The sequence below is a fragment of the Adiantum capillus-veneris genome, chromosome 22 (assembly GCF_014529385.1).
Source record: "Adiantum capillus-veneris isolate H3 chromosome 22, ASM1452938v2, whole genome shotgun sequence".
Classification (NCBI taxonomy): Eukaryota; Viridiplantae; Streptophyta; class Polypodiopsida; order Polypodiales; family Pteridaceae; genus Adiantum; species Adiantum capillus-veneris.
In genome coordinates this window covers 74,910,012-74,924,521 of record NC_140952.1, presented here as the reverse complement: position 1 = coordinate 74,924,521, position 14,510 = coordinate 74,910,012, and the positions used below count along the sequence as shown (strand labels likewise).

Here is a 14,510-nt window from a genome sequence, read left to right as displayed (position 1 = left end):
TTGCATTAGCACTGCTCCGATGCTACTGCCACACGCGTCACGCTGGACCACAAATGACTTCCTGAGATCTGGCAAAACAATAACTGGATCTGAAGTCAACTTTTCCTTTAAGAGACTAAAAGCTGAAATCTCTTTTTGGGTCCATCTGAAAGTGACCTCTTTCTTTTGCAATGCGTGAAGAGGCGATGCTATCTCTGCAAAATTTCTAATAAACCTTCTATAGTAGGAACACAATCCCAAGAAGCTTCTGACATCGTGCACAGTCTTCAAGTCTGGCCATGTCTTGATAGCTTCGACCTTTGCGGGATCCATTCTAACACCATCCTGTGAGACTATGTGGCCCAGAAAGTGGATCTCTTCAAGGAAGAATTCACTTTTCTTAGGATTGACAAGTAACCTGTGACTGCGCAGCTCTTCAAACACAATGGTCAAGTGACGCCTATGCTCCTCTTCATTCTTCGAATACACTATCATGTCATCGAAGAACGTTCCAACAAACTGTTGATGCGAGCGGAAAATCCGGTCCATCATTCTGTTGAACGTGGCAGGAGCATTTGTTAGCCCGAACGACATCACTAGAAACTCATAAAGACCAAATGTCGTTCTAAACGCAGTCTTGTGCACATCCTCTGGCCTTATACGAATCTGATGGTACCCACTCTTAAGGTCTATCCTGCTGAAAATTGCAGCACCCTCTAAACGATCGAGAATATCATCAATTCTAGGAATAGGGAACCTATTCTTGATGGTATTCTTATTCAACGCACGGTAATCAATACACATGTGCCATGAGCCATCCTTCTTCCATCCTTCTTCAGCACTAGGAGCACTGGGGAGCAAAAGGGTGAAGAACTAGGCTGAATCAGCCCCTTCTCTAATAACTCCTCAACCTGGCCCATAATCTCTTTCTGCTGCGCCGCACTAACCCTGTAGGGAGGTCTATTTGGTGGGCTACACCCTGGCACCAAATCTATCCGATGGTCCTCAGGTCTCTCTGGCGGCAATTGCGACGATAATGAATCAGAAAAACAGTCACTAAACTTTTGCAAAAATGCTGACCTTTCTTTATCTAACACAGATAAATTTGATTGATCACTATCTGAGACATCACGTGCAAAAATCAAGTACACAAAAAGATGATTCTTTATTACAGAAGCAGATACAATAGGGACTGACTCTCCTTTAAGCTTTACATCCAAGATGTGAGTTTTGCCCCTATGCTATACAGTGATCTTTTTGTTGTAGACATCCAAGACTCCATGCACTCGGAACATCCACGGGATCCCCAACAAGGCGTCACAACCTTCCAGCGGCATGATGTAAAACTCTTCAGTGTCCACATACGACTGAATATGCAGACGCAGTTTTCCAATGATGGGAGTAACACACTCTGAGTGGCCAGGACATGCCAACCCTGCCTCTGCTGTGTACCCCATCTCTTCAGCTCTGATGCCCAGCTTCATAGCTAACTCTGGTGAGATAAAGTTGGCTTTGGCACCTGGATCAAAGAAGATGAGTGCCGTCTGATCCCTAACTTTACCCCATGCCCTGCATAACTCACTGGCATCTGTGCTGGGCCTGTCACCCACCATGTCTGGCACTAAACCTGCCGTGGGTTTTGGCTTCGTGCCTTTCTGGTCTTCTTTATCCTCTGAGTCAGCTGGCCTTTTCCTTTGTGGACAATTGATAGAAAAGTGACCAGGCTGCTCGCATATAAAGCATTTGTTCTCAGCCATTAGGACCTTCTTTTCCTCGAGCGACTTGCGCACAAAAGGCTTCCTTTTCTATTTCTTTGCCTGCGCTCCAGAAGTCCCGGCTGAATCCTTGTCTTTGGTGGCCTTTTCTGACCCCTGTGACGCATCAGGAGCCGTTTTCACAAAGGGCTTCTTCGCTAAATTTTTCTTTTGTTGCCCTCCTTTGTCACTGCTCGGAAATCCACTGTCCTCTCCTTTCAACAAGGCAAGACCAGTGTTCGCAACTTCCATAAGCTAAGTAAGGGTAGCCACTCTGTTCTTTGTACAGTAATCGCGAAGCCCTTTAGGCAGCCCACAACAGTACTTTTCTATCTGCTCTGTCAGTGGCACAAATCTGTAGGAGGTCACTGAGAGTAACGCTTTACAAAACCTCCTATTGTACTCCAGCAAGCTCTTGCACGAAGCTGAAGTAAGCTGGTGCCAATCTGTCAAGACGTCGGCTTCAAATTCATTTGATAGCCAAGCAGATGCAAACATTTGCTTGAAGTAAACCCAAGTGGCGGGTGCCTGTCCTTGCATTAACAATGTCGTCCACCATGTAAGCGCATTGTCCTTTAAGAAAGTAGCAGCTTTCCTAACCTTCGAGGCCTCTGTAAAATTCCCTCCCGCATAAGCTGTGTCAAACTGCTGGAGGAAAGTGAGGGCCTTTGTCGTATCCTCGAAACCACTGAAGGTACTGAACTTTACTGCTGCACCACCTTCTTTGTAAGCCTTCAGCTTCTCTAGTGCCCCCAAGTTGTCATACGGAATGGTCTGCAACATGGGCACTGTAGTAGGCATGATTGGCACGTGTTGGCCATTCACATTTTGCGTCAGAGGTGCGATATCTGGCTGCTGTCCAGAAAAACCAGCCATGCCAAAATGACCCTGTGGCACCCCAAACTGGCCCTGGTTGCAGTGGAAACCTTGCTGCATGCCGATACTACCATACATGGGGTTTGGCATGATGCCATGCATACACCCGAACATTGTTCCTGGCATGACTTCCAGGCGCCATACTTTGGAACATTGATCCACCCCCGAAATACCCAGGATGTACCATGGGTGGTGGAAAAACTGAGTGCATAGCCTGGTATCCAGCTCCCTGTCCATTCAAGACAGCATGCTGGCTCTGAAGGGTGGCGGGCTGAACTGGCATAACCTGTGGAATAGGCGTTCTAGCCACCTGTTCAAGCACGGAAGGAACCTGCTTTGGAGCCCCCGACTCCGCAACATGCGAGTGTTTCCTTTCCTCCTGCGCCACATGAAGTACCTGGGCTTGAGCATCAACAAGCTCCGTACGCGGCGTAGGTTGCCTATTTTGCTGTTGCACCGGTGACGCTTGCAAGAATTCCATAAACCTCGGATTCTGCACCAGCTGCGAAAAGACATTCACCGCGGCAACTAACTGAGTCTTGAACGCATCATCCTCAAGTTGCCCTGTCATAAAGCCCTGTACTATACTGGAGGGACATTCACGTTGACAGGAGGTACAGACTGACGTAGCCGTGAGCTCTCGCCAATCTCAAAAACCATAGGAATCTCCTACCTGTCCTTTAAAGAGGAACCCTCTTCCATAATTCCCTTCCCCTTGTCGGCCATAGTGTATTCCCGCGTTCCTGCACTCTATGTCTTTACCCTAAACAATCCAGGCTCACTCTTTAAGGAAAAAGTGATTGATATCCCCGCGACGGAACCATGAAACCGGCCCGTAGGGTGGTAGGCGTTGGCTTTCACCCGAAATTCTTTACTTTGGACACACACAGAGCACTTTGCAAAAGTAACCTGTAACGGGAATTAACACTTAATCACACACACGACTCGGAAGCTAGAATGCTCCGAGCAGACGCCGACAACCTGTAGGCCCCAAAATTGGCGCCCCTTTCGGTATTTCTTTATTCCTTAGGAGGGTAAAGTACAAAGAAGAGTCCTGGGAATCCTTTGACTGTATCCCACTAGATACCGCCTGTTTTGGCCAAATTTCGATAGCATAACAGCCCCAAAACTTGCGCGAAAACAATTCCCCTGTTGGAACTCGCTTCTACTGGCGTATACCCTCTGATTCCTGCCCAAAAACAGTAAATTCAGCACACTGTATTTACTGGTTTTTGCCCTGTTTTCAGCCCCAAACAGTCCCCTAGCTACCCCTATTCCTACTCAAGGAGACTCTTGCCTCAGCACAAAAGCATGAACCCACACAGCTGTACATCAATCAAATGAGGAGCCCTCTTGTGGGGCATCACATAACTGCACGTAGGGGAGAGAGAGAGAGCAGTGTGTAGTGTGCAAGGCATCACTCCTAGCACCACACTGTACATGAGAGGGAAAGGAAGCACTCCATAGCTCTTAACCTGTGACAAATTGCAAATGAAGCCTCTCCCTTCTCTAAATTCAGCGCCAATTTTTCTGCAAGAGGAAAGTCCATGAAAATGTGACACTTGGCGCATTTACAAGCATTTTCCCGTTTCGGGTTCGCCGCTTAAAAATATCCTGACCGGTTGCCCAGTTGACTTCGCGGCAGAGCTGTAAAATGTTCCCCTAGTCATACCGGAGGTAATGACGCGAACACATTTCACGGCCCAAAATAGCAGTTACCTAAATTTTAGGAGATGCTTCCGTTGGATCTATCCTCATTGGGACCGCATCCAAAAGTGCAATGTGGCCCAACTGTCGGATACTTTTTGTTGGTAGTCCCACCTTGACTTTACGCCTTAATTGAGTTCACTTCCTAGTATCCACCAACTTGCTAAGTGCGACAGGGGGACCTATATGATCTTGCTCTTAGCCTAGACATCCTCTTACCATACGAATTCCAGTGCCGACCACTTCCCGTCTGCGGGTGAATCTACCATTCACATTGGCCATACAATGTCCGACCGTTTGCTACTTCAAAAAGAGGGTCTCAAAACAAATAAAATAAACCCCATTGGAAAGAAACCAACAACCAAGGTTAGAAGTTGCCACATCTTTGTGACATGGTTAATAACTGCCACGTCCTCGTGACATCTGAACTATCCGTAGACGAGTCCTCTATAGAACTGTCACTCACTGGGCGAGATTTAGACTTCTTTGCCTTTTTCTTGCCCTTACCAAAGCGTTGTTTCTTGCTTCGCTTTTTCCCTTTCCTATCTTCTTTGCTCGAATCTGAAGAGCTAGAAGAACTGTCAGAAGAAGAAGAAGAAGGATTGGGTACTTCTTCAAATCGAACACGCTTCTTCTGTTTCTTTGCTTTATTAAATGTCGACTGACGACCCAAATAACTCGGGAAGCCAGTGCCTTTCTTCTGCTTTTTGCCATGCTTTTTGGCTTTCTTCTGCGCGTCAAAAAGCTGAGCAATCCGTGCATCAACCACCTCTTCTAATTCCTTCTCTGAATATTGCTTGTGATCAGAAGGTTTCTTGAGAGCGGGTTTCGGGGGTGGTGGTGTGGTTTTCTGCCACTGCGCATGCACTTCTTGACAAGAAGTCTCGCTCATATATTTTGCCAATTTCGGGTCCTTCGCAAAACTGAGCATCATCTTTGTTGCATCGCCGATCAATTGACGACGCTTCATCTCTCGTTGCTCCGCTTGAGTAGGCCGAGAAGGGCCATACTCTCTGCCAGAATCTTCGTTGTGATCCCTGCCCGCATCTCCGAATGCAGAGGGAGTCGGTTGATCCTTGCGTGAAGCCATAGGTGCCTCGGAAAAAAAATTGGGGATCGGATTTCTCGTAGAAGAGAAATCGACCGTGCTCTGATACCACTGTAGCAGACTTGGACACTCCAAGTCAAGAATCAATCACAATAGCACCAAATAACCACTTCAAAACAGTTCACAGTTCACAATAGATTTGCACTGGCCTGGCAGAGTTACGTGCCTAGAGATATTGGCCCCAAAGACTGGCGCCCCTTTCGGTATTTCTTTATGTATTAATCAGTTCAAAGTACAAGAGAGTGGTTAGGGTTTCACTCAGAATCTGCGTCCAAATGCTTTGCAGAGTGTAAGCCCTCACCACTTATTTAAATGTTTACAAGAAATGCCAAAAGCAGAGCCCCAAAAGCAGAGCCCCAAAAGCTTGAAAATAAAGCAGAACTCTTTTCTCTCACAAGCTCTCTCTGTAGGGCTTTATAATAAAACAAAGTCTTTTTCTCTCTCACACACAAATTGCGTAGAGAAAAGCAGGAAAACTACCGTCGCCCAAAAGCTTGGCAAATCTGTCGCAAAACCAGTCGTACAGTGCCACGTCAGCATGCCAGCGCTTTTCAACCTGCTGCTAGGGTTAGGGTTAGGGTTAGGGTTAGGGTTTATGACAATTTTTTAGGGTTAGGGTTTTTGGCAGATTTTAGGGTTTGCAGGTTTTAGGGTTAGAGTTTGCAGGATTAGGGTTTTCAGCAGCAGTCATGGTTTCGGCTCCCGGGCAGACACGTCATCACTTTGTGACAGCAGGCTATACGAAAACCCGCAATTTGCGTTGGTTGCTTTTGGGGGCCAGTTTTTGGAGCGAATGCTTTTGTGAATGAAGCTTTTCATGTAACTGCTTTTGAGAAGGCCTAGGGCCTATAAATATGTATTCAAGGGCTCTCCTCCCTCAGTTTTTCCAAAGAGCATTGAGCAGAAAGGACCCTCGGACTTTGTACTTTGCTTAAGCTTTAATATAAAGATAAATATCGAAAGGGGCACCAGACTTTGGGGCCAATACCTCCGGGCATGGAACTACGCCGGACCGTGTCGACTCATTAAATTGTGATTAAGTTTATTAAGTGATTCTCTCATATGTTGTACCAGACTCCTGACTTGGTGTGTCCAAGTCTGTTATGGTAGAACTTTTTATAATAATTTGCCCCCACTCGACGAGGATCAGTAAGTTGGTGAGAACTCCTAATTCTTCTACTACAACTAGGGTTAGAACTTAGGCCCCTCGGCCAGGATCTGCAAGTTGGCTCCGTTCTTCAGTGGCTTGACACGTCAGCAGTTTGTGACAGAGGGAGTAACTCAGATAAGTGGCTATCCAGTTTGTCTTCCTGGATGTGAGCCTACCAAGGGACTAAAGTGGCCATGCAAAAACCATTTGACCAAATTCCATACTCAGAGTAGCCATCCACAGACTACCTCTAAGTTTGTTACCAATAAGCACTCCAGCTCTAACGCCTTGACTGAGGGACAATTTATGGACCTTGTCTTGCTTCCATTATCCAAATAGTTAGTTACAACTGACCTTGGTATTTATGTCTGCTAACATGTTTAAATGCTAACAAACTCTTTCAAGTGCCTTCTTTACTTAGTGGAAGAGTTGTGGTGGAGGTGATTTCCCCGCTCTTAAGAACTTATGGCAAGTCCTCTTGACCTTCACATCCTCCGTAGCATCGAGACCATGGAACACACATGGCACGTGTAGGTAGGGTGCTTAGTGCACACTGCTCGTGTAGACTTGGGAGTGGAGTCCACGCGAGATCTCAAGAGGCCTAGGATGGCCAGAGGAGTGTGTAACAGAGGAGTGTGTAACCTGGCACACCAAGGCTTGGGTTATGTCCAAGGCCCAATTTAATAAGAGAGACTCCTATGGTTGGGAGGGAAGTCTTTTGCAGTAATTCATATGCAAGAGAGCTCTTCCAGGAGGCTTACGCCTCATGTTTTTGCTTATGTATCGCTAAGAAAAGCAGTTGGCTACTAGTCTAGCCTCGTGCTTATCCAAAGACCCATCTAATTTGAATTTTGTACTTTGTCTTGTTAACGCACTTGACACCAATGACCTTCCACTCTGCTAGTCCAACCTCCTGAAGCTGATGTGGGCAACCAAAACAACACTAGCACATGAGCACCTCTCTAGATCAGGTTCCTAGCCACAAGAGAGGTTGCCTAGGTAGTGGGATAGAGGAAATGGCATATCCGGTATCGTGCAGTGATGGTGCACCAAACGGTATCCACAATGAACGACCTCCCATGATCAGACGAAGTGGTATGTGTTGCACTATCCAAAACAAAACCACCCCAAATGGGGTCGCCTGCAGTGTATAAGGGGTGGAGATCTTCATATCAACCTTCCTTTTGCCATGCTCTTGTTGCACCACATCCATTGTGAAGCAAGTAGAAGCTGTATACCCTTTTTTGCCACAATAATGACAAGTAAGTTTTGCATGTTGATGATTCTTAGAAATAGACCTCTCTTTGAAGCGCACGTCTTAGCACATGAAATCTCCTTTTTCTTTGCAAAGTTGCCTCTAGTGGCAGATACTCCTCCAATATATTCATTTCTGACAGTTATCCTTGTCAAGTGTGAGTCATTACTGACATTAAACAAAAATGCATCAGAATTTGCAAAGGTCTCAGTGACCGTCAAAGAAGCCAGAAACTGTTAATGTTGTGAAAAGAAACTGTCATCCGCATAAGCTGTCCCTAGAAAATTCCAACTAAAATTCAATCCAAAATATGAGCATCAGATAATATTCCAGCATTTTACTTTTTCAGATTGTTAGTGCTTGACCTCACTGTTGCTGGTATCCTGGCGGACAACATATACAGCAGGACTAGTAACATTAACCATGACTTGTTATCATCGTCAAAGCCTAATGGGCAGGAAGTTTGTCAGGAATATGCAACAAAGAATCTTGCATACAAAAGGAGAAAAGTTGGAAGATGAAAAGTTAGAATTTGAAGGCATCAGGCATTTGTCAAAAGGATTGGCAGGAAACCTAGAGCAGCTACCAACCTGCTATTACATCACATGAAACCACAGGAGACTCTAGGGCATATCAAAGCCTGACACATTTAGCATGGAAATCATATCATTGTACTGACACAAAACTGGAAGCGAGATGGATGACCTGCTTAACGGAATCAGCAATCTCAGGGCCGATCCCATCCCCTGGAAAGAGGGTTGCTCGGACAATGGAATCGTTGCTGGCTGACCCAAAATGTCGCGAGAGCAGATATGGCCGGATTGAGCTCTGGGAATCCCGTGCACGAATCGCAGTTGGTAACAGGGTCCTCGTCCTTCTGAAGAACGCCATTGCTTGCACTTCAACAACTCTCCCTTCCAGTTTCTTCTTCCCCTTGCTCCTTCAGAAAATCTAGATTGATTCCAGAGCTCATCGACGCAGCGCGCGGGAGCGTCTATATGTTTGCGGGCTGCGCAGTGAAGTGTGCGCGTCCGCGCGGGAGGGTGTTCGCGCTTACGTCCGTGTGTATGTGTGTCTGCGAGTGTGCGCGCGAGGGCGAAGAGAAAGTGCCTTTTCTCCAAAGCCGTTGAAAACTTTGCTTTCGAGACCTTGGCCCCTTCGAACGCAGGGGCATTGACACGACGAGGGAAGAGGAGGGGGGTAAGATATTCCATTTCTTGGCCCATGCTATATGCCATGAAAAACTGGTCACAAGCTTCATTGCTTTTGTTGATCGTCGACAGCTTGCATGTGCATCGAGGTGAGGCTCACTGTTTTCTATAAAAGGCTTCAAAGGATCCGCATGCCGATTCTACATATATGTAGGGGTTAAATGGAAGGAGTGCATGGGCCATCACCCATGGTCCTGATGTTAGTGTTAGGGCTTGTGGAAGGGGAAAGCCATTGCATAGTCGAAGTCTTACATGGTTGAGTTCTTGTCTTCCTCTTCAATCCTGGCTATTGGCAGCATGTAGACCCGCTTATACACACAAGACTTGGCGGCTTGACTTGCACCAAAATGCACCGAGTTAAGATCAACAAGAGCATGAGGCAGAGAAGAGGACACAATTCATCATCATGCTCAAAATCCTCTCGTGTAGAGTGGCGAAAGCCCTCTCTCTCTTCGATAGTAGGGTGCCATCATTGTTGTACCATCTTCTTCTTGTTTTCATATTCAATTTGAAGAGGGCACCCCTAAATTGTCCCATTTGACCTAAAGTGGTCATTTCAAGAGTTCATTCCCGTACCATGGCTTACAAGAAAATCTCTACTAGGTGCGGACAGGTGCTCAAGCAAGCACATTGAAGGCACAAAATCAAGGGAATTTTTTATTGAGACCATTGCAACAAATTTCTATCACATTGCCCTTTTGTTATAGATTCCAAAGCATAAAACAAGGTTCTTCGTTAAGCGAACATTACATGCAAGTGCAAGCATAGTGACTTACTAATTCTGCATTGCACGATGATTGCATGCAAGTGCATGCACATGGATTCAACAAAGTATGCTTCCACAAGTGATTAAATTGATCACAATTCTCAACATGGATTCAAAAGCAATTGTACTTCTTCAAGTGAAGATAATGAAGAGTTGCTTGTTTTGACACAACTTGTGGTTGTTTTGAATTGCTCCCAAAGGAAGTTATTGAGATATTGGACCATGGCTTTAGACATACTGAATACACATCACTTTGACTTTGAGCAAGGCTCACCTACTTCATAGCATGCTAATTCTCCTGTTGATGTTCGCCTAGTGGTCGTAGAGAAAGATCTTGCTTATGATGGAGAGTATGAATTGGTCAAAAGGAAGCCTTTTAAAGCATAGAGGTACGCACTAATGTATTTGGCCACCAAATTGTTGCATCGAATGAAAATGTTACATTTCTCATAGATCTCATAGTTAATTTATGAGTCAACATGTAGCAACATGGCTACCATCCGTCTCTAGATGATCGAATGTATCTAGATTGAATTGACACCCAATGTCTTAAAAATACCCTCCAAAAGTGACTATTAGACCTTTGATCATGATCACTTACTACATTACTAGGAAAACCAAAAAGTCTATAAACATGTTTCATGAATAGCCATACCAATTTAGGCATCTTAATAGTAGAGTTGGTAGGGATACACTCACACGTTTTGGTCAACCTGTCGACAATGACCCATACTGAGTCATGTCCTTGAACCGTAGTGGGAATGCCTACTATAAAGTTCATATAGATGATTTACAATGTACCATTGGTAATCTCAAGGGGGTGCAAGAGACCACATACTTTGAGGTGCTTTGCTTTGTTGACATGACCATGTTGATGTAAACCTATTCCTAAAACTTTTGTCATATGAGTGCATAAGTCTTTGTTATGTGTGAATGCACTACACTTAGACTCATGAGATTCTTAAAAAACTTTGTTACCATATACATGTGGTAGTGATGTGTGTGAACACACTAGGACCGCCGGGGCATTTTTTCCCTCTTTACGAGGTTTTTTCCCCCGAGCATTGTATATACGCCCATCACTCTAGGGCTATCTATATTTCCATTGCACACTAAGTAACATACAATCTATTGTGTGCCTTGAGCTTCCTTCATCTTCTCCAAGATGTGTGCATTTCTCTGCAACCCTAATTCCAACAATTGGTATCAGAGCAAGTTACGTCCCCCCGGGCTTAGTCGACAGCTGCTCCAGCACACGCTTGCTCACTTTCTCCAATTACAGTGAGGTTTGGTGAGCGTTTGTAGGTCGACAAAATTTTCAGGAGAGGTCGTAGAGCTCGGTCTACTCAAATTTATTATTCGGCCTCATTTCGACCTCCGTTTCCACTACATGCAGTACTGCACAGGCTATTTCGTCATTTTGTGCAGAATTTTTGTCAGTGCCGTTTTCTGCATAACAGGTGCCTTACAGTCTTCTACTGTTTGTGTTATATAGCACGTGTTGTTCCTGTTCCGTTTCTCCTATTTTCGGGTAGTTTTCACATCAAGTGCAGCATTTACCATGGCTGACAACAACACATATGTGTTCAAGATGTTTGCTGATGAGGACAGGTTGGATGGGGACAATTATACTATGTGGGCTTACATGATGCAACATGTTCTTGTGTCAAAGGGCATCTAAAATATTGTGTAGGGCATTGATGTACGTCCTGGTTCTGAGGATGCAGGCATTGTGAAGGATGTTGCAAGTCTTGCTGCAAGGATTGCTACTATTAGAGTTGTTTTGCCTACGGCAGAACAAGCTCGTTGGGATGTAAAGGATGCGCAAGCTCATGCATTCATTGCATTGTCTGTGAAGCGCACTATTGTTCCTCACATCCATTCAGCAAAATTTGCAAAACAGGCTTGGGATATTCTCGTTGGTCTTTATGCAAGTCGCAATGAGGCTAAAATTGCTTTGGTGCGTAAAGAGCTAGAGTCGAAGACTATGCATGAGGAAGATGATATGGACACTTTCCTTGCTAGTGTCAAGGATATCAATGAGCAACTTATTTCTGCAGGTGAAGTCATTTCAGACAGTTCTCTTGTGCAGACTGTTCTTGATGCCTTACCAGATTCTTACCAGACTTTTTCTAGTACTTGGAGACTTATGACCCAAGGAAATCCAGGAGTTGTCAAGTTTGATGCATTATGCACATTGCTATTGCAAGAGTCACTTTCCATGAAAAACAGGACTAGACAGCGTGCAGTTGAACAGGCTTTTATTGCTTCTCAAAGAAAGGGTGGTAATAGCAATGCAGCCACTTCTTATGGTTCTGCTGCGAGTGGCAAAACTTCAGTTCCCAATGCTTCTATTGGCAGCACTTTGTCTGGCAATTCTGGTGATAAGGGCAAAAAGAAGATGCGTTGCCATTATCGTAAAGTTAATGATCACTTAATCAAGTAGTGTCCTGGGTTGAAGGCAAAAGAGGCTAAGAAGAAAGAAGGTGGTTCCACTGCAAATACTGGTTCCACTACAAATGCAGCCATTGTTGAGTCTTTTGTAAAAGGAGACTGTAAATGCTGATGTTGATGTAGAATGGGCTTTTAGCGCAGAGTGCACTTATAACTTGTTGTCCATGATGCATGCTTGTCAGTTACTGCAGATTCGCATGTGTGGTATTTTGACAGTGGTGCTACAAAGCACATTACCTCACATCGTGAATTGTTCACCTCTCTCGAGTTTGTCCCTCATGGAAATTCAGTCACTTGTGCCAACAATGCCTCTTATCCGATTCAGGGAGTTGGAAAGATTGTGCTTACTGCTGCTAATGGCAGTTCTTTCACACTTGTTGATGCACTTTATGTACATGGGATCAAGAAGAATCTTTTGTCTGTATCCGCACTTGCTAGACTTGAACTTGTAGTCAAATTTGTGGATGACACATGTACAATTCATGATCTCAGTTTTGGTGATAAAATTGTTGCATCTGGCCTTTTGTGTCGTGGGCTGTATAAGCTCACTTTGTATGACAAGTGTGGACAAAATTTTGCAAATGCAGTTGCAGATTCAAGGGCTATTTCAGATGCAAAACTTTGGCATGCACGTTTTGGTCATCTGAATTTTGTCAGTTTGCTGCGTTTGCAGAAATCTGATATGGTTGCTTCTTTGCCGCCTCTTGAAGCACCTGTCAAACATGTTTGTGAAGGCTGTATTCTGGGTAAAATGCAGCGTTCTAAGTTTCCAAAGGATGGTTTAGTTAGGGCCACACGCAGGTTGCAGCTTGTGCATAGTGATGTTTGTGGGCCCATGCAAACTCCGTCCTTGGGCAACTACCTATACTTCGTGACTTTCATTGATGATTACTCCAGGAATCCATGGGTATTTCCGCTTAAAGCGAAGTCCGAAGTTTTTATGTGCTTCAAACAATTTATGGCTATGGCTAGTGAAAATGTCTCAAAATGTACTATGGGCACCCTTCGTTCCGATCGAGGGGGGGAGTATATGTCTCATGAAGTTAATGCATTTCTGACTAGTCGTGGGATAAAACTCCAATGTACAATGCCTTATACACGTCAGCAAAATGGTGCTACTGAGAGGAAAAATAGGTCACTTACGGAAATGGCACGATGTATGGTCAAATGTCAAGCTTTGCCGCATTCTTTTTGGCTTGAGGCCATCATGTGTGCCACTTATGTACTAAACAGGTGTCCTACGAAAGCTTTGCAGTCTATTACTCCATATGAAGCATGGCATGATAGAAAGCCTTCTATTGAGCACATGCGTGTTTTTGGCTGCTTGGCATATGCTTTGGTGCCACAAACACAGTGCAGAAAATTGGATGATAAGGCTGTCAAATGTATTTTTGTTGGTTATAGTGTTGAAAGCAAAGGTTACAGGTTGTATCATCCGCAAACAAAGCGTATTCTGGTTTCACGGGATGTAGTGTTTGTGGAAGATTTTGTTCAGCCCTTGCTATCATGTACTAGAGACAATAATGTAAGCTCACAAGACATTTATGAGACTTTGTTGCCTCTTTTCAGTGGTGGAAATACGAATGTAAGTTCCAATGAGGCAAATATACAGCCTATGGTGGTTTCTGAAAATGTTACAGATTAGCCTATTACTGATGCAGATGTACATGATGTACTTCACGAGGAAAGGTCTGAAAATGAGCAGGCTAGAGGTATGCCAAAATGGCTAGGCACACTTTGCGTGACAGCAAATTGGATGCACCTTTTTCTAGTCGTACTCGTTCAAGATCTCACCATGCATCTTATGCATCACATTGTTATGCTTTGGCTGTGTCTAGCTTACATGATGTTGAGTAGCCTCTGTATTTTGATGAAGCATAGAATTCAGAAAATTGGATGGTTGCCATGCAATCAGACTACGATGCACTTATAGAAAATGACACATGGACTTTATGTGATTTGCCTCCTGGAAAAAAGGCCATTGGTACGAAGTGGGGTTACAAGTTGAAATGCAAGTCGGATGGTGAGATCAATCGCCATAAGGCTCGACTTGTTGCAAAGGGTTATGCACAGCAAAAAGGCATAAATTATGAAGAGACTTTTGCTCCCACTTGTCGTATGACTACTGTGCATTTTGTATGTGCATTGGCAGCTCATTTAGGTTGGGATGTACATCAATCAGGCAATGTTACAGCTTTCTTGAATGGTGTCGTATGACTACTTTGCATTTTGTATGTGCATTGGCAGCTC

The 14,510-nt window shown here is 44.6% G+C and overlaps 1 protein-coding gene across 1 annotated transcript in view; it reads right to left on the bottom strand.

Moving 5' to 3' along the window:
• The window catches only part of LOC147429600 (3-isopropylmalate dehydrogenase, chloroplastic-like), a 42,263-nt gene extending 33,402 nt beyond the window's left edge, over positions 1 to 8,861 (bottom strand). The window contains exon 1 of the mRNA XM_086495862.1: positions 8,535 to 8,861. Coding sequence (XP_086351988.1) covers positions 8,535 to 8,720 — 186 coding nt within the window. The 5' untranslated portion in view covers positions 8,721 to 8,861. The remainder of the gene's footprint in view (positions 1 to 8,534) is intronic.
• Between the last annotated feature and the right edge of the window lie 5,649 nt (positions 8,862 to 14,510).